Source organism: Esox lucius, chromosome 12 (assembly GCF_011004845.1).
Source record: "Esox lucius isolate fEsoLuc1 chromosome 12, fEsoLuc1.pri, whole genome shotgun sequence".
NCBI lineage: Eukaryota > Metazoa > Chordata > Actinopteri > Esociformes > Esocidae > Esox > Esox lucius.
This window is the reverse complement of record NC_047580.1, coordinates 8,464,974-8,489,977: the sequence shown is the minus strand read 5'-3', so window position 1 is coordinate 8,489,977 and position 25,004 is coordinate 8,464,974. Positions and strand designations below refer to the sequence as shown.

At 47.2% G+C, this 25,004-nt stretch overlaps 1 protein-coding gene across 12 annotated transcripts in view; it reads right to left on the bottom strand.

The window, feature by feature from the left end:
- The window catches only part of LOC105024957 (serine/threonine-protein kinase WNK2), a 58,949-nt gene that overhangs the window by 15,173 nt on the left and 18,772 nt on the right, over positions 1 to 25,004 (bottom strand). For 8 of the 12 annotated variants that reach the window (XR_003782674.2, XM_029123988.2, XM_029123992.2 and 5 more), the window contains exons 3-15: positions 13,964 to 14,136; positions 13,439 to 13,659; positions 13,162 to 13,319; positions 9,875 to 9,963; positions 9,106 to 9,325; positions 6,098 to 6,371; positions 5,795 to 5,910; positions 4,472 to 5,437; positions 2,134 to 3,456; positions 1,908 to 1,946; positions 1,234 to 1,392; positions 547 to 954; positions 75 to 419 (exon numbers count right to left, since the gene is read on the bottom strand). Coding sequence is in view for 11 of the 12 variants with exons in the window: in XM_029123988.2 (XP_028979821.2) it covers positions 75 to 419; positions 547 to 954; positions 1,234 to 1,392; positions 1,908 to 1,946; positions 2,134 to 3,456; positions 4,472 to 5,437; positions 5,795 to 5,910; positions 6,098 to 6,371; positions 9,106 to 9,325; positions 9,875 to 9,963; positions 13,162 to 13,319; positions 13,439 to 13,659; positions 13,964 to 14,136 (4,491 nt within the window). In the remaining variant the exon portion in view is untranslated. The remainder of the gene's footprint in view (positions 1 to 74; positions 420 to 546; positions 955 to 1,233; positions 1,393 to 1,907; positions 1,947 to 2,133; positions 3,457 to 4,471; positions 5,438 to 5,794; positions 5,911 to 6,097; positions 6,372 to 9,105; positions 9,326 to 9,874; positions 9,964 to 13,161; positions 13,320 to 13,438; positions 13,660 to 13,963; positions 14,137 to 25,004) is intronic. The other 4 variants (XM_013132414.4, XM_013132413.4, XM_034295745.1 and 1 more) reach the window with 4 other exon arrangements.

Below are 25,004 nucleotides of genomic sequence, written 5' to 3'. Positions count from 1 at the left end.
TGGACTTTGACTGACGGGGAGGTGGAGGTTTGGGGACTTCTGGGGGGGGGGCACGGCAGGTTAATCCTCCGTACCTCCAGACTGGACTCTGCAGGAGCCGATCCAGAGATGACCGTGTTTCCCAGGCCACTGCCGATGGCACTGGCTTGGTTCTGCTGAGTCAGGCAGGTGCTGGCAGGGCCTGCAGCTGATCCCTGGGAGCCAAGAGGCTGCGGCACCGTGGGTTGGCTCTGGGCCTGATGCTGGGACTGTGCTCGGGTTTGGCTGGGGTTCTGGTTGAGGTCGAGCTGGGCTGCGGCAGTGACCGCGTCCGGCCCGCTGTGTAGCGGAGAGGAGAAAACGGCTGACTGGGAGGGAAGCAGAGGCTTGGCAGAGGGGACTGGATCTGAATGTTGGCTTTGGGCCAGAGGCTGGACCTGCTGAGTGAGGACACACACACGGACACACTTCAGCTATATAATATTGTGGGGAAAAGTTCATGTCCAGGCAAGACAAACATCTAGCTCTACAAACAGCTTTGCTCCCTCCCAGGCCTGCCATATTTACCTGTGTAAAGGTTTGTGAGCAGGGCCGGGCCAGCGGGGAGACAGTGGAGAGCTGTGGGAGCGTGGGGTGTTTGCTCTGCATTTGTCCAGGCAGTGAGATGGGGTGGGAGTGAACAGGGTGTGTGTGAAGGTGTGCGTGAGTCAGATCGCTCTGTGCCAGACCGCCGGGGGGAGCCTGCTGACTCTGCCGCACGGTGGGGGAGACTATCTGGGGTGCGGTGGTGGGGGGAGCCAGGGCGTTTTCTATCTGTGAGGGGGCGACGGGCGAGACGGATGGGGGAGGAGGGGCCGGCTGGCCGGGGGAGAGGTAGAGGGGAGGCAGAGAGGAGGGACAGGACTGGGGAACGGGGCAGGGGTCACATTCAGTCAGAGAGGTCACCGCTTGGACGTTGGGATACGGTGAGGGAAACTGGGAGGAGAAGAACAAGGCCAGAATCAGAGGAGCGTCTGGAGGCTAATGATCATTTAGAAACCAGACTGACAAGACAAGCAGAAGGAAAACAGAAAAAAGGCCATGCCCTAAATGGGATGTTATTAGAAACAGATCCTAACCTACACTTAACTCCAAACTGAAGTCTTTAAACAGCAATAAACTCAACTAGTACACAGCTGTCTACAGAGTCTATGATGTGAACAGAACTCAGGACTAAAGGCTAATCCACACACACAGAAGTAGGGGCGGGGCTACCTGGGGAAGGTGGGCTGCCGGCGGAGGGGGAGTGACATGTAGTTGCTGCTGCGGTTGAGGGACGGGCGCCTGGACCAATGGCTGCGGAGGGGGCGAAGCCTGAGCAGGCAGACCCGATGATTGGGGAAACGGTGAAAGGCCTTGACCAGCAGGGACATTCTGCATACAGAGCACAAGTGAGGGAGAAGGCAGACAGAGGGAGAGAGACAGAGAGAAAGATCTGGGTGAGGGAGAAGGTCTCTGGTTCTCTCTCAATTGGTCATGTGCCTTTGCTGCTATTGACCCAAATCAGAATTACATCGGCATTGGCCCCCCGTCTGGCCATGTGAGTCAGCCTGGCTGAAGCCCAGGTCAGACACCACGCGGCCGAGGCAAAGGTGGATGCAGCGGACCAAACCACTATTACCACGGTTATTATTCTCCATTACCGCTCCTAGTTCATTAGGCTTGTACTGGCAGCGTTAGGCACCAAACACGACAGCTCACCAACTCCCACAGCTGGTTGTCATCCCAAGAGAAACAAAACAAACCGACAGGAAAACCAAAAAACGGCAGGCATACATAAACACACTGTTGATCTGACACAAAGGACACTCCGTGCCTTCCCCCTCTCTCCCACACAGCCATCGAACACATTTAGTGCATTTAGTGTATTAATAGGAACTGAGATCTACCTGGTTCAGGAAAGCTGGGTTGTAGAGATGGGGTTGGTACTATGAGGAATGAAAACACAGGGTCAGAGAACTGAAACTCAGAACTGAAAAAGAAAAAGGGGAGAACTCCTGCACACCTCTCAGCCATGTTCTGTCAGGCCAGGTCAGCACCTGACCCTGGTGGTAAACAGGGTTAGGAGATACGCACGGCGCCAACCACGGCCCGTCACCTTGACTCTACACTCACCTGTTGGCGTTGCGGTGGTGGGGCCACCTGGAGCTGGCTGTGGTGTGTGGTAGGTGCCGTACTGCCGGCCTGCTGTTGACCCCCGGGAGGCGCCGGGAAGTCATGAGTGGCTGCAGCCTGCGGACCCGTCAGGCTGGGTTGAGCGGCGGCGTAGCCCGCTGGCGTCTGCTGTATGTGAGCCGCTGCTGATGGGTAGCTCTGCAAACCAGCAGTCTGTTGCCCGGGCAGCGTGGAGGCGTTGGGGTAACCCTGGAGGGTGTGGCCCGGTAAACAGTAGCTCTGGACGACGGCAGGCTGTTGGACAGCGGGCGTCAGCTGGCTCAGCGGGGGCAGGTGGCCCTGCAGAGGCTGCGGGCCGTGTCGTGGGGAGGACTGGGGGACTGGCTGGCCGTGTCGTGGGGAGGACTGGGGGACTGGCTGGCCGTGTCGTGGGGAGGACTGGGGGACTGGCTGGCCGTGTCGTGGGGAGGACTGGGGGGCTGGCTGGCTGTGTTGCTGGGGAACGGGGGGCGGGACGGACTGTTGGCTGTGATGCACGGGATTAGACTGGCCCGGCTGCACACCGACGGGCATGGCGGAGGCTGGAAGACTGTGCGGGGCAGGGCAAGGCTGGGCGAGGGGCGCGACGCCTGGAAGGCCCTGAGCAGGGAGACTGGGTATAGGTACGGAATGGACCACACTCGAAGCCACTGACGCATAGGTCAGCGTGGGCACGGTCTGCTGCAGACGCACCACCGGAGAAGGGTAGCTCTGTGCAGCCGCTACGCTAGCTGCCAATGCAGTCTGTTGGACGGGCGCGGCCACCGCTGAGTAGCCTCCCACCGTTGAGGTTGGTTGCAGAGTCGGAGGCGGGTAGCCGGCGGCGGTTTGAGTCGAATGCCGCTGACTCGGGACAACATAACTCGGAGCGGTCGAAGTTTGCTGGATGGGCAGAGTTGGCACGACGACTCTCACTGCGGCCTGCACCTGCTGAGGGGGCGCATTTGTGGACGAGTAGATCGCCGCGGGTTGCTGGACCGGGACGTTCGTGGGCGAATAGCTTGCCGCCGTCGCCGCCGTCTGGGGTAGAGTCGGAGCTGGGTAGATCTGTCCGGTGTGAGGGTTCAGCTGAAGAGGAGCATTCGATGCAGGGTAACTAGCTGAGGCCGGCGTTTGTTGGAGCACTGCGGCGGAGAAGCTAGCTGCGGTGGTTGTCAGTTGGGTGGCCATGGGAGCGGGGGGGTAGCTCTGGCCAGGCTGCAGGTACTGCAGGGGGGTCAAGGTGGGAGCGGGCTGGACCTGGAGGGACCCCTGGTTCGGAACCAATGGGTGCACAGCACTGGGCTGAGGAGGAGACGGAGACACTGGTTAGAGAGGCAGAGATACTGCTTTTAGGTCCTATTTTAAAGTGTGAAATATTTCAAAATGAACACGCTACACGTGACAGCAAGGAAAACAGAGGTCAATGTGTTAATCGGGAAAAACACAGGATGTCTGTGAACAGCTTAAAATAGTGCTACAAACACCTAGACAATGAGCAGAGTTGACGGAAGAAGCAACAGGTGTGGACTAAAGAAAGCAGAAGGGGGACTGAGGACACTGGATTAGAAAGGCCACACGGCCATGGGTCAGTTCTTCGGTGTAGCAGCCACCGGCAATCCCACGGTCAAGGACATATGAGCAGGTGTTTAGACAGGTTTTGCGTTATGCCGTTTGGTCAGTGAAGCAGAAACAGAAGACTTAATATGAAATAAAAATTTTAAAAAAACAGGCCAGCTGAGGTCAGCGGAGGGTTAGAGGGCGAGTCAGTCAGCAGCATATGAGGGTACTCCAGAGAACCAGCTCGTCCAAAGCGCACCGATAGAGCCAGGGAAAGACGGGACTTTCCCTGTGGAAGTTTGAAGCTCAGCAGAAGACACAGTGGGGTCCAGTCCAATGGCAGCACTAGAGGAGCGTCCTCTATAGGCCTACAGTGAGGTGGGCTGAGAACTGGCGGTCATCTCAATGGTCTAAAGCGGCTTCCTCTCATCTGCTTTACCCAATGTGCCCAGACAAGGAACTGGACAGGTGAAAGCAGAAAATCCCTTGTTTGCTTTCACCACATTACTTTCACTGAACCGTGGATGTCAGTTCAGTATAGATTCAGCAAGGCCAGTTCTAGACTTTTGGGGACCCTAAGCAAAATTACATTTGAGGCCCCCTCCCCAAGCAGTCCCTTACCGTTGGGGCCCCCCAGCAGTCAGGGGCCCTAAGTGACAGCTTACGTCGCTTATGCCTAGAACTGGCCCTGAGATTCAGAGGAGACATGGAGAGAACGCCTTTTCAGACCATTGAGAGATGTCTCCCTTGCGTGACCTACCACTCCCAGGGCCCCGGGGGCTCGCTGCTCCCCAGAGTAGCTGGCTCTGCGGTCCTGAGGGGACTTGGCTGCGTCGCCGCTGCAGGGTGACTTCAGACTCTCGTCCCCATAGCTCCGCACAGGCCGCTGGGCTGCAGGCACGTGGAGGAGAGAAGCCGGGCCCTGGTTGGATGGGACTGTTTTACGACTGATGATGTTCAACAGGTTCATCTGCAGCACGGAGAGGTCCGAGAAGTCACTGCCCATGTGACCTTGACCGCGGTGCCCTCCCGTCCCAGCGGTTGCCCCTGTGGTGGTGGGGGGGTGCCGGTGGGGGCAGGCACAGGGCTGGGGTGGGAAGGGAAAGGCGGTGTACTGCTTGTGCATGCCCTCTCGTAAACTGGACAGCAGCAAAGAGAGACACGCCTGACACAGGTGGTTTCTGGGAGTGCCTTGGCGGTGGTGTTGAATGGAAGAGTGCAGGCTCAGCAAAGCGCCCAGGTCTGAGTGCCTCCGCTCCCCCGTCGACCGCTCTGCCACACCGGGCCCCCTATGGCCGGGGGCGGATTCTGACGCGGGCGATTTGATAGAAGAGTCACTGTGACGTCGGGCCTCAGAGAGCGTGGGCGACGGGGGGGCCAGGAGGTGGGGGGCACGCGACACACTTGAGGAAGGGAAGCCGTCCTCTGCCTCGGAGTGGAAGTCTGACGGGCTGCTCTCGGATTTGTTGTCTGGCGAGAGGAAGGCGGGACTTGCAGCTTGTGGTTGGCTGCAGGGGCCAAAGGTCAGAGGTTGAAGCAGCCTGCGGAGATCAATGTTGTTGTCGTCGTTTCCCCTCAAAGGGTCAATGACCGGGGCGCTCACTCTCCTAGTCCCTGCTCCTACTCGGAGCGCCGGGACCAGGGCTGCTTCCCATCCCTCGCCATTTTCGTGGGAATGGGCAATTCCCGACCGTTCTGAAGCAGAACACGGACCACTGCGCCGACACTGAGCCCACACAGGGACCCACAAACAAAACACGTTACTCAAAATCAGCACACAGCTCATAATCCACAACCAAGACACCAAAGATCTTAAACACTAAAAACATTTGAATGGAGGGGATGGGGATGAACGACACAAACCCAAGGGAGTACATCACAAGCATAATGCATGTTTCTATGTAAATGTATGTGCAATGCTTTAGAGTGCATCTTAGAATGCATGTAGGTTGTTAATGACTGTTCACATGTGCCGTGTGTGTGTGTGTGTGTGTGTGTGTGTGTGTGTGTGTGTGTGTGTGTGTCCATCTATGCTAATGACTGTGTAAAGTGCAAATGGGTTGCGTGCCAGTGTGGTGCAGACCTGCTGCGTTGCCATGGTGACAGGCTCCACTAAGGACTGGTAGAGGACGTTGTGCTGGCTGTTGTGAGAGTCCGAGTACACAGCAGAGCCCATGCCACTGTCAAAGTTACTGTCTGCTGCAGGAGACACACAGGAACGGAGGTCAGCGCTTGCAACACGGCAGGCCACCGGGAGAAAAACAAACCCACCCAAACTACCGTAGAACTCAAACGCCGCTGTTACAGATCAAAACGACCTCGCAACATCAAATGCGAATGTGACAGGGAGATTCACGTGTTGATACATGCGCTCGGGGAGTCTCACATGTGACAGAGGTGGTGCTGGCCGGAAGGTTACACAGCCTGGCGTGCTGCTCCGCCTCCACTTCGTCGGGCTCCAGGAGACAGGGCGGTCCCGCCTGCGCAGCCCCGGCCGAGGTCCCCTGGGCTGGGACGGCCCTGAGCCCCGCCTCACCCTGGTCCGCAGGGGGTCCGGCCGACACGTTCCTCTCCCTCCTCCATTTGATCAGTGCCACACGGTCCCGGATCGACTTCCCCACAATCTTAGCATCGCTCTCGTGGAAGAACCCCGACTCCACCTGTCGGGTAGAGGAGAGGCGCGTGGGAACAGGGCCATTTTTAGAGTTGACGTGTTAGATGAAAAGCAAACGCAGAGAGAGGGGGAGCGTGAGAGAGATAGAAAGGAGGCGTGAGAGCAGGAAGGGGATGAGATGGAGAATCTATTTTAAGAGGAGAAAACCGAGGCGTGGAGGACTGTTCCCCCTGTCAGCAGCAGGGATCAGAGGGTTCAGAGAGAACAGTCTGCATGTCTTGAGGACAGGCGCATGCAGAGCTACAAGATTCTCTTCAGCAGGTTTGGAGCTCAAGTCATTTCATATCAATGGCTTTTTATAGTTGCTTGTACAAACCATCTTGCTGGCTCTGTATTGATATAGCAAAACAACATTTGAGCTTGGCAGATCAAGAAGTTTCCTATAAAGCAAATGTGATAGAAGGGTCCAGACACATTATATTGGCAATTCCACTGTTTTGAGTCTGAACCAGACTGAGTTCCTCAATCCACTTTCTATACTACATCGTCTGTAGTAGAATGTGGGCTGAAAAAACTGAACTAAAGCCTTTAAGTATAATGATTCGGAAACCCACAATATACTTCCTCATATCTTATTCTGCAGTAAAGGGGGGGGAACAAACTAAGTCCACGAAAACATCCTCACACTCACCGGCCAGGTGACCACTTTATTACGCCCAGCCCTCTATTAAACCAAATCTAGATTTTGTCAGAGTAACAAAAAATAAGCATATTTTCTTTCTGCACTAATGCCATTTGAGCTTAAAATAATGATAGGTGGCTTGTCAGCACAATGTTTACATTTTTACAACTGGTGAAAAATAAAACAGCACATTTTTTAAATAAAGTGGACAAGCTAAGCAAAGAAATGTATATTGTTTATTGTAATCATATTGCATGTGTACAGCAATTATAACTGCTGTACACATGCATTAACATGCTGCCCTAGAGTTTACAGAAGAATGGTGCGATAAATAAACTGTGGGCATTTTTCTGTGGGCAAAAACACCTTTTAAATGAGGTCAGAGGAGAATGGCCAGACTTGTCAAGCTGACAAAGGCCACAAATGCTTAAAGAACCAAAGCGGTGTACCTCTGAACGCACAATGGGTCACATTTTGAAGCAGATGAAGGCAAAAGGTAAACAGTAGATACAAGACCAGTCAGTGTAGAAACCATAAAGCTTTGAGTATAGTCAAAGATTTTCATAAGTAAACCAAGATAGCACTGTAGCGGTCAACGTTAATGGGTGGCATAGTGATGCAGAGTGGGCAGAGCCAAGCATTCTGTGGGGCAAAATGTGTACGTTCTAGTTACAGTTAGGAAACACCTGGAAGTGTGCAATAACAATTTGCCCAGCACTGATATTTTTGAAACTTTGCCAAAGGCCAATAGTGATTATTCAATCCATTCGCACACTACTTATAAGAACCGAAAAATCTGAATTTGTGTCTTTCATAGAGGGTAATAAGATAATTTTGCCTTAACAATAATCATTCACCAGTAGCAGAGTTCACGACCTGAGTCCTGACAGTCAAGACGAACTGCATCTCCCATAACGCTCGTCTCTAGAGAAATGAGTCAGGGTGATTGAAGATGTTAAGTGCTGACCACACAGCCCCACTGTGCCTCGGGCAACATTCCTCTTCTCCCCTTAAATACAATCGTTACAGCAAAACCTTACATTTCCCCCAGCACAGCACAGCACAGCACAGCACAGCACAGCACAGCACAGCACAGACAAAGGAAAGCAGGTTAGCTTGCTGCCTGCCAAAATAATCATCAATGGTCCTGATCTTTTAGTAACAAAAGGCACTGAGGCTTGACCCATTCACAATGGCACACACACACACAGACATACACGTATCAAAAACAACTGTGAAACTCACACACACATGGCCAAACACATGGACAACATCTGATAATGGTCAGTGTATGTTTGTTCTGATTTGATGGAATACATCATGGTATGAGGCGTGACATTCAAACTAGCCTGGTTCGTTTCAATGGGGATATAAAACAGGGCCAACAGGTTAAGCTAACTTAGGCCAAAACAAATATGAAGCTGCTTTACTTCCTACACCAGGGGAATCAAGGTGTCAACGACCACCCTACCTTGCAGCTCTGCAACCCTCCTCACCATTTGCAAGCAATCCTTTGAGACAAGCTCAATAATAAGCAGTGATTTAGTGATCCCCAACCTGGCATGAGGCCCATTTCTGTTGAGTACAGTTAAACCATACACTAGATCTAAAGAAATGCAGATGTCAGGTTCTAGAACCCTCTGAAAGGGAAAACTGTAGCTGGCAGTCAACCAACAACCTACTGCAGGGACGGTAGCACTACTATCATCGGTAGAGAGAAATATTCTGCCTCTTCGGCACAGTGGTTTATCAGAGGGCATGACCAGATCTTATCTGATGGTGGGCGTTTGTTGGACAAAAACAAGCAAAGATAGACAAGCAAAGATAAAAATATCATGGCAATCACTGGATTCCTGGAAGTGCAGAGCATATCGCAGCTAGTCTACATCGGGGCACATTCCCCCGATGAGGAGATAGGGAAGTGGGCGGCACAAGGTTGGACTCCTGGACTCCACACAGACCTGCCCTACATAACTAGCTACTAGACTAACACAACATGGTCATATATGATGAATAATCAAGACACTAATGTTAGGGCATAAATAATCATTAATACATACATTGTATTCAGTGCTAATTCAACTCCAACGTAACTTACCATTTCCTGGGCCACGCCCTCCGGCGTCTCCTTCTCCAGGTCAAAGGTAAACTCTATTGCCCCACTCTCCTTGTACTTTCCCTTCAGTTTCTTTGGGTCTTCCACCCACAGCTTCAGGGCAATGGCCGCCTTCTTCCCATCGTCCTCCTCTGCCAGCTCCACCCGCACACCCGTGTCCTCCGCAAAGAAGGCATGGTTCAGTAGGTCCTTCATGGAGTACCTGAGAAGAACACAAACAACCCTTTCCACTACTGCACTAACATGGCATGACTCCAACTGGGCCCCTCAAGTCGGATTTTAGGAATGAATCCAAAAGAATGAACACAATGAGTCATATCAACTGAAAACTACACAGGGGACTTAATGCCTCATCATATTTCTATAGTTATGCCACATAGAAGCTAAAAAAAACAAGTTCATCTTCAGAGCACAATTGTCAGTGTTTGGATGTGAACAGAGCCAGAACAACATTGGCCTTATCTAAGAATACCCCCATTTATTAGCAGCCAGGACAGAAAGTGTAGCACAAAATCCCCTTTCAATGCAGAAACCTGCAGCGATGCAAGTACTGAGTGTAGTTTTCCCTGCTGCGTCAAACCTGAAAGGGCCCAGAGGAAGGCCTACAGATCGGGAGGGGAGATTGCGCAGTTGTTGAGAGGCCTGACTCATCGCCATGTTGACAGGACGGGGGTGGGGGTGTGGACTGATAGCGGGGCACCTTGGTGGCCTGGTAAGACTGGTGGGCAGACAGGCAGGTACAATCACTCACCGCTCCTCTTTCTTTTGGCAGATGCACTCGCCAATAATCTCCTTTATTTCAGGATCCACAACCTTGTGGTAGCTGGCCGGCTTCACCCCCTGAAAACAGACAAGGGAAACATTTCATAGGGATGGATGGAGCGTTCTGGTAAAAAGAAACAAATAAAAGCCTCACACCACTACCCTACTGTGCTTAACCTTTTATATGGGGTCAATATTACTGAAGGCAATGCTTGTTCTTTGGTTGAAAGACAGGATCCATTTCATTGAAAAGTATATTTGGAAAGTCCATTTACTAGATATACTAAATGATCATATCTGCAAACATCTTAATAAAGTAGAAAAGTACACAGGCGTGGGTATTCCTGCATTGCCACTTCAAAACACTAAACAGAAATAAAAATCAGTAATGCAGTATTTCTTTTATTCAGTATGTCTAGTAGATTTCCTTGTGGCTTTTAAGCTTGACAATGAGTTTGAAAGACAATAGCAAGAAACGTTCAAGCTACCAGATGGCCACAAACCGCTGCAAAAATTATAACAACAACAACTATGTAGAACAAGTGTCCCCAGGGGGCAGAGGTTCATTGGCCTGGTCCAACAACTCCTGGTACCTGCCTGAGCTCATCAGTACAAGCTGTTGTTGGTGTAATAACGTAGGGTCTGTTTGACCGTCACGTTGGGTCCCTGACACTGACCAGCATCTGAATGCCACAGTGCACCTGAACAAGTACATCCCTGCACAACCACCCCTTTATCACACGGGTATTTCCAGCAGGATAACGTGCTGTGTAACAAAGCAAGCATCGTCTCAGAATAGTTTCAGATACACGAAAGGGACTTTGGTTTATTTGAGTTGCTTGTGCAGTCCGTAGATCTCAGCCCAGTTGAGCATTGAGATGGAGTAATCTGCGGTTAAGGAGCAGTGCCATGGTGTCACCGTGGACCAACATCCCTGTGGAATGATTCAGGCACCTTGTAGAATGTGTTCCCAATGAGTTCTGACCGTTTTGGAGGTAAGGGCGAGTCTGGACAGTTACCAGATAGGTGTGACCTTATAAAACGGTGTATATTATTTGAATCTCCCAAACCTAGTTAAAAATGTCTTAGGTTGGAAACCAAGTGTTTTAATATTCCAACTGAGCATTTGAGAAAAAAACTGCGTAAGAACTCAAATTACATCACGTTGCAGGAGGTGGTGTCGACATTACTTGTCAGATTGTTAATGCTTTAAACAAGCTCTTCGTAGAGTCAAAATAGGCATTTTCAGCAAATTCACACAGTTGCCAATGCACACTTGGCATATTAATGGAGTATGTAACTACCAGCTCCCATTGATATACAAGATAAATAACTTTGTGGTCTCTCCATAGCAGTCGGATATACATGGCGTTGACGAAGTTAAGAAATAAGGTTCTGTTTTCAAATATCTGGGGCCTTGTATGGTTTTTGCCGGACCGCGTAAGTGGAGCCGGCCTAGAAGAGAGAATGTGACTGACAGACTGACTCACCCTTGTTAAATATCGTTGGGGTTTAGATACACGGACTACCAAATAACAGGTCCGTGTTCGATGCCCATCACAGTCAAAACAAACTATGCATTAGGATTTCTTCAGGACAGACTAAAACTTTGCCGGCTACAACCTTCAGTAGCTATGTTACATGAATCCTAAAATAACAGTTTACCGTGTCATATTGCAACTATTTCTGGTGGATTTTCGAATTATGTATTAGGATGTGTTCAGGATAGTCAAAAACTTCAATGGCAACACGATTCCCTCAGCTTTTCATTTGATGAAAAAGTTAGTCCCCTATATTGATAGTTCCTGTATCAATGTCATTCACAAATGGCTAATAAGCTGTTAAAACAGCCAGCGGCAATAGCCATACATAGATGCCATTTGTGGAGGTAAACTTAAGAAACATTTGTCAGTTTAACACAGTGCTTAATGGTGTCTAGCGAAATATTCTACCGTGACAAAATTATCCAATGTCGAGACACTATACCGACACAATAAGCATGCAGCTCCGTGGCGTAGTGGTTAAAGACACTGCCTCTTATGTGGGTTACCTGGGTTTGTATCCAGGGAAGGCAACAACATTCATCACTTTTAATTGCAGGCTGGCTGAACTAGGCTTGTTATTTTCTGGTTATTTATGGAGAAAGTGGCAAGGATGGAGGAGATGCTATCATTCTGTCCCAAAAATCTGGGGTGTCCTGAAGTACCTGAACAGTGTTGGCTAAAGCATGGATCTTGTTCCGGGTGACCAACCCCATTCAATCTAGCTCGGTCAATTTTTGAGGGTGCAAAAAATATCCGCCCTCGAAATATCTGGACACCCTTGGCAATGATTTCACATCATAATCTTTACTATCTTTTAACCTTAACATACTAGGCTATTATTCTAGTATTGATATTTAGAACCTCTTAGAACATGTGCCTTCCACTGAAAGATGTATTACAGTCAACAAGGCATTTCCATGAAGGAATAGGGTACCATAGGGCAGTGTTCTCAAACCTCACACGTTTGTTGTAGCCCTGAAACATCTCACCTGAATCTATTAATCAAGGGCTTAGTGATTAGCAAATACATATTCCAGAATCAACATCTAATGCATGGAATGGCTTTGGGTCCCAAGGACAGGTTTGAGAAAACCTGCCAATAGTTGACCAACAGTTCACCAACACTTTACAATGGACTGCAATGGGAAAAACTATTGTTTATAAATACTGCTGCTATCCGTAAACCATCCCCTTTTGTTAAATCAAACATTACACAGAAATTAATAAATTAATTTCTGTGTAAAAAATAGAATTTAAAGGTAAAGCCCCAGTTATAAAATGAAAAACACCCACCCACCCAGCAGGATGAAACCAGTTAATCCTTGATGAAGTCTAAACTGTAAAAAATGTCCAGGAATATTGCAAATAATTTCCACTGGATGGAGAGACTGAAATGTATACCCAAACAGGTAGAAAGAACAAACAGATATTCTTGATACTGTGTTGTTAATTGAATAGGTGAGTCTTTTGTTTTCATCATTGCTATTGGGAAGTCAGTGAGATTACCTGGCTTCGCTTTTTATGGTTTTAAATTCAATTGAGAGTTTGTAAAATTACTGGCATGTTTGGGTTAAATGGGAGAAGTAATTTTGGGTGACACAGAATATATGGCCTTTCGGTTATTAATGCTAAATACTTGTTATTTTGAAATCTATCGGCTATGCATAGTGGCCATTTATTTTCCAACCTAGCTGGAATCAGAGTCAGAGGTGAACTGGTGTATACTACTCACACTGGTGACTTTGCGGTAGATCTGTGCAGCGTTCTGGCATTCCGAATAGGGGTACTCCGAGGTTGCCATCTCCAGCATGCACATCCCAAACGCATAGACATCCACCGACTCATCATAGTGCTCCTCATACATCTCTGGGGCCATGAACTCTGGGGTGCCTGGGAAGACAGGGGTCAAAGGTTAGGATAGCATTTGTTTCAGGAGAGAGTTGTCCGTTTAAAGACTAAAGAACGCAAACATCTAGTTAGCGCTGATGCCGATTGGCTGGACCGCCTACCTATGACACTCTTAGCAAAAGAGGCCCTCTTCAGCGTGGCCAATCCCAGGTCTCCTATCTTGACGGAGCCGGTTGGGCCAGTGATGAAGATGTTGTCACACTTCAGGTCCCGGTGGATAATGGGAGGGGCCCGAGTGTGGAGGAAGTGGAGGCCCTTGAGGATCTGTCTACACCAGCTCCTCAAGACCTTGGGCTTCATCACCTTGAAGCGCTTCAAGTACCTGCAGGAAAGAACAAAGGGCATGAGTAACACCTACACATAACACACCAGAAAAAATAAGTTGGAACTTGGGGTTAACACGTAGCAAATGTTCACACACACCACATCCCACTATCTGCATTATAGGGGATAAACCAACGCTGGTAATCTGATCAGGACAGGGCCACATTATATTCAAAAACATGTTAACAGACTCACCTGAGAAAAGCACATTTAAAAAAAGCTATCGGCTTTGCCCAGTTGTAGCCAATTTTGTTGATTATAATCATCCCCATCATCTCCTACCTACAGCAGGTCTGACTCACGTTTTGAGCGTGCCGGAGGTCATGAGCTCCGTAACCAGGACAATGTACTTCTTCCCTTTCAGGGGTGACTCCCAGAAGTCGTAGAAGCGGACTATGTTGGGGTGCTGCAGCCCCTTCAGCATCTCTGCCTCCTCCTTAAACCGCTGACGCTCAACTCTGGTCAACTTACGGTCCTGGGAGAGGGGAGGGAGCAGATGGGGGGGAGGGGGGTTTACTACAAATCCCGGGATGCGTGGTCCAGGGGACGGATAAATGATGGAAAACACGGAAATACAACCTAGCGGGACCAAGGCCGTTACCAGGGTTATCCAGAATCAGCTGTGCGACAGTCTCAAAGTGGTGGGTATAGTGGTTTGAGGGGAGGAAAACACTTCAGAGACCCGGTGAAATGAAGAGGTCATTACCACAGAGCGTTTTTCAGGAGGACCTTAAAAGCAGAACAGATGGAAGAGAGCAGTGCAGGAGGCTCTTCCATTGATGTCTGTCTGTCTGTCATTAGTGTTTCCATCTGGGAGCCATATTCAGCTCTCTAATTGGATCATATGTTTGACCCAGCTGGTCACCCTGGAAAGCAGCTTGCAGTAGCCCCCCAGGGCAAAGGCTACTTTAGGCAGTGAGGATGGGTGGAGGATCACAGGTGTAAATTTAGCTCAGAGACACTGGCCTCAGACCACTGTGTATTCTATGTAGGCATGAACAGAGGCTCTCCCGTTTTATGCTTTGTCAGGTGCATGGTGTGGTCCCTGGTCCTGTGGGGGGAGCTCCAGGGGTGAGAAAACGATTCATGTGACACTCCCTTCTGCTGCACACCCCACCGTCAGCCAGCACTCATCAATAGGGCTTTTTGTTCTATGGACAAGCTCCACCATCCCTCCAGCCACAAGCTGACCACAGAGAAAGAAGCACCATTATCTCAGCAGCTCGGATAGGTTCAGTGTGATGACATCCCATTAAAACGCACGCACGCACGCACACCTTCGCTCCCCACGAGCATTAATGATCCTTGGCCATCCACGACCCTGTCGCCGTTTCACCTCTTTTCCTTCCTTGGACCACTTTTTATAGGTACTGACCATTGCAGTCTGGGAACACCCCACAAGGGCTGTAGTTCTGGAGATGCTCTGACCCAGTCGTCTAGCCATCACAATTTGGCCCTTGTCAAAGTCACTCAGATCCTTACGCTCGCCCGTTTTTCCTACATCTAACACTTCAACTTTGAGGACAGAATGTTCACTTGCTGGCTAATATATCCCACCCACTGACAGGTGCCATGATGACAAGATTATCAGTGTTATTCACTTAGCTAGCACTAATAAATACATATTACGTACTAACTGATAAAGAGGAACTATAGGTCCGAGACTCTGAGCGATCCTTGACCACGCTATATATCGTTTCTAATAAGGTCTCGTTAGACCTTGAGTGTGACGTTATAGATTTCCTCCTGTTCTTGTAGTAAAATTAGCCCACGGTGTTTATTATGTTATGGACTATTCATTATTGTAGTACCTTCTACAAGCTTTCATATTGGTTTTCCGGAACGAAGAAGGGGGAAAATTTTTTGGGGATAAAATAGTTTTGCCATGGCCAGCGCTGCCGTCCCGCTTCAAGGAGCGGGTAGCCTTTTATGAATGGCTAGCAATGGAGCGCTTCCGCTTTCAACAACGTCATGCAGCTGGTGTGAATCAGAGTTCGGCTCAACTCGACAGTTACAGTTGATTAGTGTCATGCATGTAACAGAGATTCGGCAGCAACAATAAGACTTCCGATTTTCGTATTTTGTGTTCAAAATTAAAGTGTGCGGTGTATGTTGTGTACATTTTCAAAGGTAAAACTACATGGTATAAAATATAAATTAAACAAATTACTATTGAAATAATACTATATAAAAAGGTAACGAATATTAGAAGGTGCATCACATTGAGAAACGTTTAGAGCTTAAGTTAATGTAGAAAACCTTTCTAAAATAAAAACATTTTATGTTATTGTTGTTAATTTGCTTTTGCTCATTAGCTTTGGAGATGTTGTGTGTTATAGATCTGGGAGGCAATTCATGAAGAGTTTGAGTGGATAATTGAGGGGAAGTACTTAGCTAATTAGGGAATGATGTTAAGTAAGTATTGTCAAATAATGTTAAGAAAGTTGAAAAGGAAGAGATGCTGGTGTAAAGGGATGACATTATTGCAATACAAAAAAAAAAACTTTTGTAGCATCACATAGAAAAACATTTTGTGAGAATTGGAGGTTTGGAGATAAAGGATTTCAAGAGGCTGGCTACAGTATGATGCCGAGGCGACGAGTTGTTCTGTGTGGCCAGTATGCTAAAGATAAAAGCAGAAACACTTGTCATCGAAACATTTTGTATTAAAAAAAATACCTTAAAAAGTACTGAAATGAATGTATACATGACAAAGGCAATTTATTATTTTGGCAGATAAAATATGCTTGGCCAGTATATTTTCTCATCTACTAGTCTCCTTATAGAGGAGACTATAGAGGAGAAATAGAGGAGCAAATAGAGGATTCACCACAAGAATAGATGTTGCCAAAAAACGTATAAAAAAAGCCAGCCTAGTTCTGGAACTGCATTCTTTGTATAGATGAAACTAAGATCAACCGGTACCAGAATTATGGCAAGAAAGAAAAGTATGGAGAAGGCTTGGAATGGCTCATGATCCTAAGCATACAACATAATCTGTAAAACACAGTGGAGGCATTGTGATGGAATGAGCATGCATGGCGTCCAATGGCACTGGTTCACTAGTGTTTACTGATGATGTGACAGAAGACAGAAACAGCCAGATGGATTCTGAAATGTATAGGGATATAATGTCTGCTCAGATTCAGAGAAGTTCATTGGACGGCACTTCACAGATGGACAATGACCCAAAACATACTGTGAAAGCAACCCAGGAGTTTAAGGCAAAGAAGTGGAATATTCTGCAATGGCCGAGTCAATCACCTGATCTCAGTCCGATCAAGCATGCGTTTCACTTGCAGGAGACAAAACATAAGGCAGAAAGACCCATGAACAAACAACAACAGAAGACAGTTGCAGTAAAGGCCTGGCAAAGCATCACAAAGGAGGAAACCCAGCTTTTGGTGATGTCCATGCGTTCCAGACTTCAAGCAGTCATTGACAGCAAAAATTCTCAACAAACTATTAAAAATGAACATTTTATCATTATGTTAATTTGTCCAATTACATTTCAGCCCCTGAAATAAGGAACTGTGTATGAAAATGGTTGCAATTCCTAAACATTTCATGCAATATTTTTGTTCAACCCCTTGAATTAAAGTTGAAAGTCTGCACTTCAACTGCATCTCGGTTATTTCATTGCAAATCCATTGTGGCGTACAGAGCCCAAATTATGAAAATTCTGTCAGTGTCCAAATATTTCCGGACCTAAGAAATATACAGCTTCGGAAAAAATTTGGACCACAGAACCTTTTTCATTCCTTTCCAAGAACGTTTTAGTTTTGAGTGAGGAACAGAAGTGTTCAATTTGCAGTGGTCTCTTAATTTTAAAATTTCTGTTCCTCACTCAAAACCCTCCTTTTCGACTTTTTTGGAAAGGAAAGAAAAAAGGTGCAGTGGTCTAAATTTTTTCCAGAGCTGTACATTTTCACTGAAAAACCAACCCTTACTCTGACATTAACCATATAACCTAAGGTTTATGCCTAAAGTGAATCTAACCATAACATCTAACCCTAAACCCAAATGGAAATGACTAAACCTAAAACTAAACACTAATTGTAACACTAGGCCCGATTGTAACAGCTTTCCCTAAACCAAACCCTCATGACAGAAACTAGGGATGCACCACTACAAGAAAAACACTAATGCAGCAGCGCCATTCAAAATAAGTCTGCGATGGGTTGTGTATTGTTTATATTTTCAGAGAAAAAATTACATTAAAAAAATTACTAGTTAAATAATACATTATATAAGGTAAATAATATTATAAGGTGGAGCACATTGAGAAATAGTTAAAGCTTAAGTAAGTTAACATTGAGAACCACAAGATGTTTAAGGGACAAACCTTAGGATTTCTTTCAGTAAAAAAACTACCTAGTGCAGCTTTGAATACTTGGTATCGGTACTCTGTATTGGCAAGTACCCAAATATAAGTACTTGTTTTTAAAAAATTATTTCCTAACGGAAAAGCAGCCAAAACAACTTCGGGGGGACCAATGTTTTTAGTTTTCACCCTTCAGGACTCCACATGTAACATAGATCTGAATCACACACAGAGCACACATCCAACGGAGCAGAGAGGCGGGCGCCATTAACAATGAGATCGGGTGTACGTAAAACTCTGATTAAAACCCATTTAATTACCCACTCATTCAAACAGCTGTTTGTAGATAAGGGAGAGTGCGAACATAGACGAGGAACTCAATGAGTGTGTGCGAGACTGCCAAAACAGTGTGTATGAATGGAGAATAAACACAGGGACATTTAGTAACAGCTTCGTGAGGCAACACAACGACAAGGAGGTGGTCTGGTGACGGAGGGTGTGTGAGTTCTCTGCACTCCACTGATGTCCAATAAATAATTGAAGAGCTGCAGAGGCAATTATATTGAGCAGAGTGGAGCTATGCACCAGGCAGGGCTGGACTGAGATGGGGTGTCCTGGAGGAGGATTCCTCCCGTCAGGCTGTAGGCTTCCCTCCCTCCTCCCTCTCTCTCTCTCTCTCTCTCTCTCCCCGCTATATCCTTCCTGTCAGGACATAACCGCCTCTCCATCATTTCCCCTCTTCTCTGCTGTCCTTATTCAGCTCCTGCATTATTCAGCTGTTAGAGGTGTTGTATGCAGCAAGAGAACACACGCGGAACACACGCGGAACACACGCGGAACACACGCGGAACACACGCGGAACACACGCGGAACACACGCGGAACACACGCGGAACACACGCTTCATTGTGTCCAACAGCTGTGCAAAGGTAGAGGAGTCTGTAAGGGGAAGACCAAAGTGGTCCAGGCAAATGAGGCCCTGAGCCACCCCCCAGAACCTGGCAGGAAGTAATCTAATCAGAAAATTCATCCCCCCGACTATAGGCTCCGAGATCACTCAATTTGTAAAGATTGGAAACAAGCCACAGAACAGACCCACTGTTCTGGGGTTAAACGGTGTAGTCGCATCAGTGATAACGCTTTGTGGTTGCGAAGGTGTGACTGCTTTCACTTTAGGAACAAACTCTGCCAGCGTAACAGAACGTACAAAGTGTTAGTTACCTCTGAATTCTAATGACCACAAAACAAAAACTGGCTTTGCCTCTCAAGGCATAATTTGACCTGGGTTACTACACATTGAGACAGATACTTTGTGACCGATTCATGTGTAACAGCTCAGAAGTTAGCAAACATGAAATGATCTCCTGATTTGCGTTTCAGCAGCCTGACAAAGGCAGCAAACGATTAGCAATGTAAAGATCAGAGAAACAGGGCCTACACAGACGTGTTGTGAGGACAGTGGAACCAGGTGGGACCTAAAGATCTGTGAGAAACAAAGACCTCATATAAATACCCTTCCAGTTGTCTGTTAGGAGAACAGGAAACACCCACAGAGAGAATCTTTGTTCCTGCGGTCATTTCTTTTCCTAAGGCTACCAACACCAAAGGGATTTTTCCACCACAGAATGCCTAGAGGGTAAATGTTTGTTTTTTGGAGGACCTGACCAACCATACAATTTACCTTTAGTGTTGTTCCCTCTTGTTCAGAGTGGTCATTCTGTGGCCTTTCCACTGGCCAAGTTAGACCAAATAAATGGCTTTGATCTGCTGACTGGACAAAGAACATACAGGCCCTATGAACCCCTGGCCGTGTATTGAAATAGGAAGTAAAACTCTGGTGGGAGAAATTAGTCTGTAGTCTAGTAGCGTCCAGCAGAGGATCACATAACTGAGCTGAACAGAGCAAAGTTTCTTGGTAAAGGTAAAAAATATTATGAAAAAACAACCTTTCTTAAGGGAATATTCTATGAGGACATATCCAAACAATGCTGGTGACTCAACCTCACCCTACTAGCATGTGGCCAAAGCCCACATTTAGGAAATAAACTTCCAACTGGATCACAAACAGACTGTTTAAAAATCGATTTGCATAAAGGATGATACCATTCCTCCAAGGACCATGATCTGCCAGACTCCGCGGTGAACTGGGTTTAATATTTGCAAAGAAGAGTAAACGCCCACCACAGTCTGTCAGAGGGGCATGCCTAGTAACAGGGCGGGTGGGTTACCTAAACCCAGGGAAAGGGCCGTCTGTAGGGGTGGACTACAAGCTGGGCATGGAAGTTATGTCACAGGGACAACATCCACACAATGTTCAGATGACCCATGTGCGCAAACACACAGAAAGATGGATGAGTCTCTGGGCAGAAGGACCTTTGTGAATACTGTTCCAAAGATTGAAAAAAGGGGGGTGGTGTAAAGCACCTCCCCCCACACTGTTCACCGTACTCACCTCTTAGCCGACTACGAAAGCCTTGTCATTTACAAAGATTAATCCTACATCATTCCACACTGGAACGACAGATTTGCCCAGCAGATGAATGAGGAAGACCTCCAGAAAGGACAATCAACAGTAAATATGAATCACTTCTAACGATCAAGGCTATGACACATTCAAATAGAAAGCATTAGGCTCAAATCTCAATTAGGGGTTTTGAAGGCGAACCAGCCACTCACGACTCCCCACATTCGGTAAGGACCCTTGGCCTCAATCAACATTGTGGTTGTTTAATTATCCTATTACATGTCACAACAGCAGCGCCTCAGGTGGCCTTTATCATGCTTCCTTATCAGAGGGCTTCCTGCCCGGTCATGGTTCATTTAGATCCCCCAATTAACCCAATCCTCCGCCCTGATCGCCCGCTTTAACCACGGAACGAGATTAGCTGCGCCTGTGATTACAAATTATATATTAATGCCATAACACACGCTTGGGACACTTGACTGAACACTGCCTGGGGTCAACTGGGCTTATGGCACAGTATTTTGATCATGACAGTTACTTTAAAAAGAGGAAGTGGTTTACTGATTTAACAGAGACATTCAGTGACACAGCAATACTGCAGCAACACTGAGGCTAAAGTAGAACATGTCGGAGCACGGCCCTGAGAGCGATGGGCCTTCCCCTGCGTTCCGTCTAATCAGTCCTCCAGTGCAGGAGGTTTGGGAGGGCAACAACAACAGCGTGCCGGGTATCTCTATTTCAGTGGAGTTCGGCTCAGGGCACCTCTATAATTGGCACACTGGCATCCAGGGTGAAGCTGTGAATTATTGAAGATGGCGTGAGATGGTGAGACCGCCCGCGGCAGCAGGAGGAAGAGGAACAACAATAGGCTGGGAGGAGAGACGAGAGTGTGAGCATCCAGAAGTCTGTACCAGCAAAGACGTCCTCTCTAATTAATATAAAAATTAAAAACAACCCCCCAACCATAAATACAGAATAAAACACTAACCCAACGTTAGCCTAACAACACGGACCCCTTGGCATCACTCAGACGATGTGGCCAGCTACTTCACTGTGTGTGTGGGTGTGTGTGAGAGAATGTGGACATGAGGCGAGTGGTGTGTTACGACACAAAGGCCTCCCAATAAGCCTCTTTCCTGTCAGAGACAAGTTAATGTGGAGGTTGGATAACAAGAACTGCCAGAGACAAACTAATAACTGTGATCAGCTTTCTCTCCTTCCTCCTCAGACTAATGCTGCTTACATAACGGGCCTGACAAATGCAGGGTTGTGGACATTCCACCTGACCAGGTCAACATAAAGCACAAGTCAAACATTGGGCGATTTATTTAGAATTCAAGGCACATTCAACCAGCATGGTTACAATAGTATTCTGTAGACATGCCACCCCATCTGGTTTGCCCTTAGTGGGACTATCATTTGTTTTTCCAGGACAATGACCCAAAACACACCTCCAGGCTGTGTAAGGGCTATTTGACCAAGAAGGAGAGTGAAGGTGCTGCAACAGATGACAAGGCCTCCAATCACCCAACCTCAACCCAAAGAGCATATGCATGAACTCCTAGACTGTTGGAAAAGTTATTCCAGGTGCCTACCTCTTGAAGCTGGTTGAGATGGGAAGTAATTGGCCTGAAATACGATTTTTTGTAACTTAAACTTTTCTCCATATTTACTTTTTTTATTTTTACATTTGTAAAAACAATAACCAGCAGTGTTGTATAAATGTGTGAGCCTTAAACCCAAAACTGAGGATAGGAGGATCTTTTAGTCTGAAGGAGATCAGCCATGTTCCATCAGTGTTTGCTCTACTCCCAAAAGACCAGGGGCACAACTCCCCCCTCCACAGACCAGGGGCACAACTCCCCCCTCCACAGACCAGGGGCACAACTCCCCCCTCCACAGACCAGGGGCACAACTCCCCCCTCCACAGATCAGACCAATAACAGACTCCATGCTGGAGTAACCCACCGTACCACTGCCAACACCACCGAAGAGACAGCGAGCAGGGGAACAGGAGCCATACATCACCATGTGTCCCACAGACAGAACAGCTGGTGGCGACAATCCTCAAATTAACCAAACACACCCGGATAATAAACACACACTAAGATAAACATGGTTACCAGGGAATAAATGGGGTATTATAAGACCCAAAGATGAGAGCCTCATCAGACTCATCTGTCTGGGAACCAATCACTCTCCAGTAAGAGGATGTTTGGCCTACAAAATCAGAACTGGAACTCCGAAAGCAGTGAAAACCGGACAGTATGACAGGGCTTACACAAAGCCCCGGTCCCCACTTCAAGGACTGTTATCTTGGAGACCATGCTTGCATCCAAACTGACACACGGCCTGGAAAGGTTTTCACAGTGGTGTCACGGTCTGTCAAGACCTTTCCGATCCTGAAGCTTTTAGGACAGAAAACAGGAGGAAAGAAAGAACGCTGCTGGGCATTTGGGGACTTATCCTGAGCTGAACTCCTTTGCCTCCTCTAAGGCGTTCCCACTCTGGTTTTATGGCCCACTGCAGTGAAGCAGCCCCAAGCCAGAGAAACAGGCTTGACTCAGCAACACCACTGGGCCCAGACCTCCCACCCCCACAGCTCACCAGCACAATTAGCTGAAGTTTTCAGCTGAGAATGTTGGTGGCGACGACAAGGCCTCAAATTACCCTGTTGTCAATGCACTACTGAGGTGCCACAAAAGCCTTGTCAAATAAAATGCATGCCTTTAGGGCAATGTGTCCTAGTTATGGAGAATTTATTTCAGGCAAATCAGATTAGTTTCTGAAGCTTTATTTTCATGGATGTCTAACCTGCACAAATAGCCTTTTCGAACCGGATAATTACCTGTCAGGGATGGAAAGCACACACCACCCCCAATGGTTAATGCATGGAGAAAAAGGTGTTCTGAAAAATAAGAGTGATGCACATTTCCAAATACAACCAAAGGGAAAAACCCAGCTTTCAGGGCCAATAATGTAGAGAAGGCACACAATAGTGGGCAAGTCAGAGCATCTCAATGTGGGATGAGCGTTATCAGTTCCTTTCTATTCATTTATCAGGGGTGCAAATATTAAAATGGAACAGAAGAAAAAAGTTTAACACATAGTAAAAGTAGCAAATGCTTACTTGGTAGAATAATGTTCAGTGGGAATTTATCACATGTATTCAAAGGTCCTATCACATGTACACTACAGAAATAGAGCTAAACTGACTTGTTAAAGGGGAGCTTTAGTAGCGGGACTTTCCAGTATATTACCAGTCCAGAACAGTGGTTTACTGATATGGTTAATGAAGGGACATGTATTTCATCTCCATGGTTAAATAGATGAGACTATACCTGGGCTTTGACACAATACAGAAAACATTCAGCCATTTCATTCTTTAGCGTTTCAGCCTAATTACTGGAAACAGCCTAATCAATGCAAAATGAATTGCGGCACGAACATATTTCTTTCCCATTCCAAATAAACAATCTGATCCGGATGGGGCCAAGGACCTGGGCCTCTGAGAGGGATCTAGGAACTTAGTTCTGTAAGCTGAGAGGGGGTGTGTGCGTGCACGTGTGCAGATTTTCCCCTGGTCCACAACAACATATCACATTCTAGTGCAGCTCACAACTGATTATACTACCCGTGATATGACATTGCAACTTCAGGCAGTTCATATAAAAATGCCCCAAGGATTGACTGTTAAAAGCAAAACTACTTCTGATTGCGAACCTGGCAATCAAAAACCAGTAAGGCATGAAATCAGCAACTCTAGTAGTAAAACACCCTTTCAACACAGTATTCTGTAACAATGGCCCAACAAAAAACATTGGTTTTCACCCAACGAATAAAGCCTATGATTTGACATTGCAAAAGCCATTTAACATTCAATTAAATGGGGAAGGTGGCCGTTCAAGGAAAGAATGAGCAGCTGCCAAACTGCCTGTTTCTCTGCCAGGCAAAAAAGAGGATGCATGCTTGATTATTGCAATTCCCTCCGGTCTGGTCTTAACCCCAACAAAATTATATTTATTTTAGAATGCAGCAACAGATGTGCTAACAAATACATTAACATACAGTGGGCAGAACAAGTATTTAATACAAAGCATGTAGAGGTCTGTAATTTTTATCATAGGTACACTTCAACTGTGAGAGACAGAATCTAAAACAAAAATCCAGAAAATCACATTGTATGATATTTAAATACTTAATTAGCATTTTATTGCACAACATAAGTATTTGATCACCTACCAACCATCCATCGTTCTACTGGGGGGACTTCAACGCCCACATGGGCAAGACAGCGACACCTGGAGGGGCGTGATTGGGAGGAACGGCCCCCCTGATCTGAACCCGAGCGGTGTTCAGTTATAGGACTTCTGTGCTAGTCACAGTTTGTCCATAACGAACACCATGTTCAAGCATAAGGGTGTCCATCAGTGCACGTGGCACCAGGACACCCTAGGCCGTAGGTCGATGATCAACTTTGTTGTCGTTTCATCTGACCTGCGGCCGTATGTCTTGGACACACTGATAAAGAGAGGGGCGGAGCTGTCAACTGATCA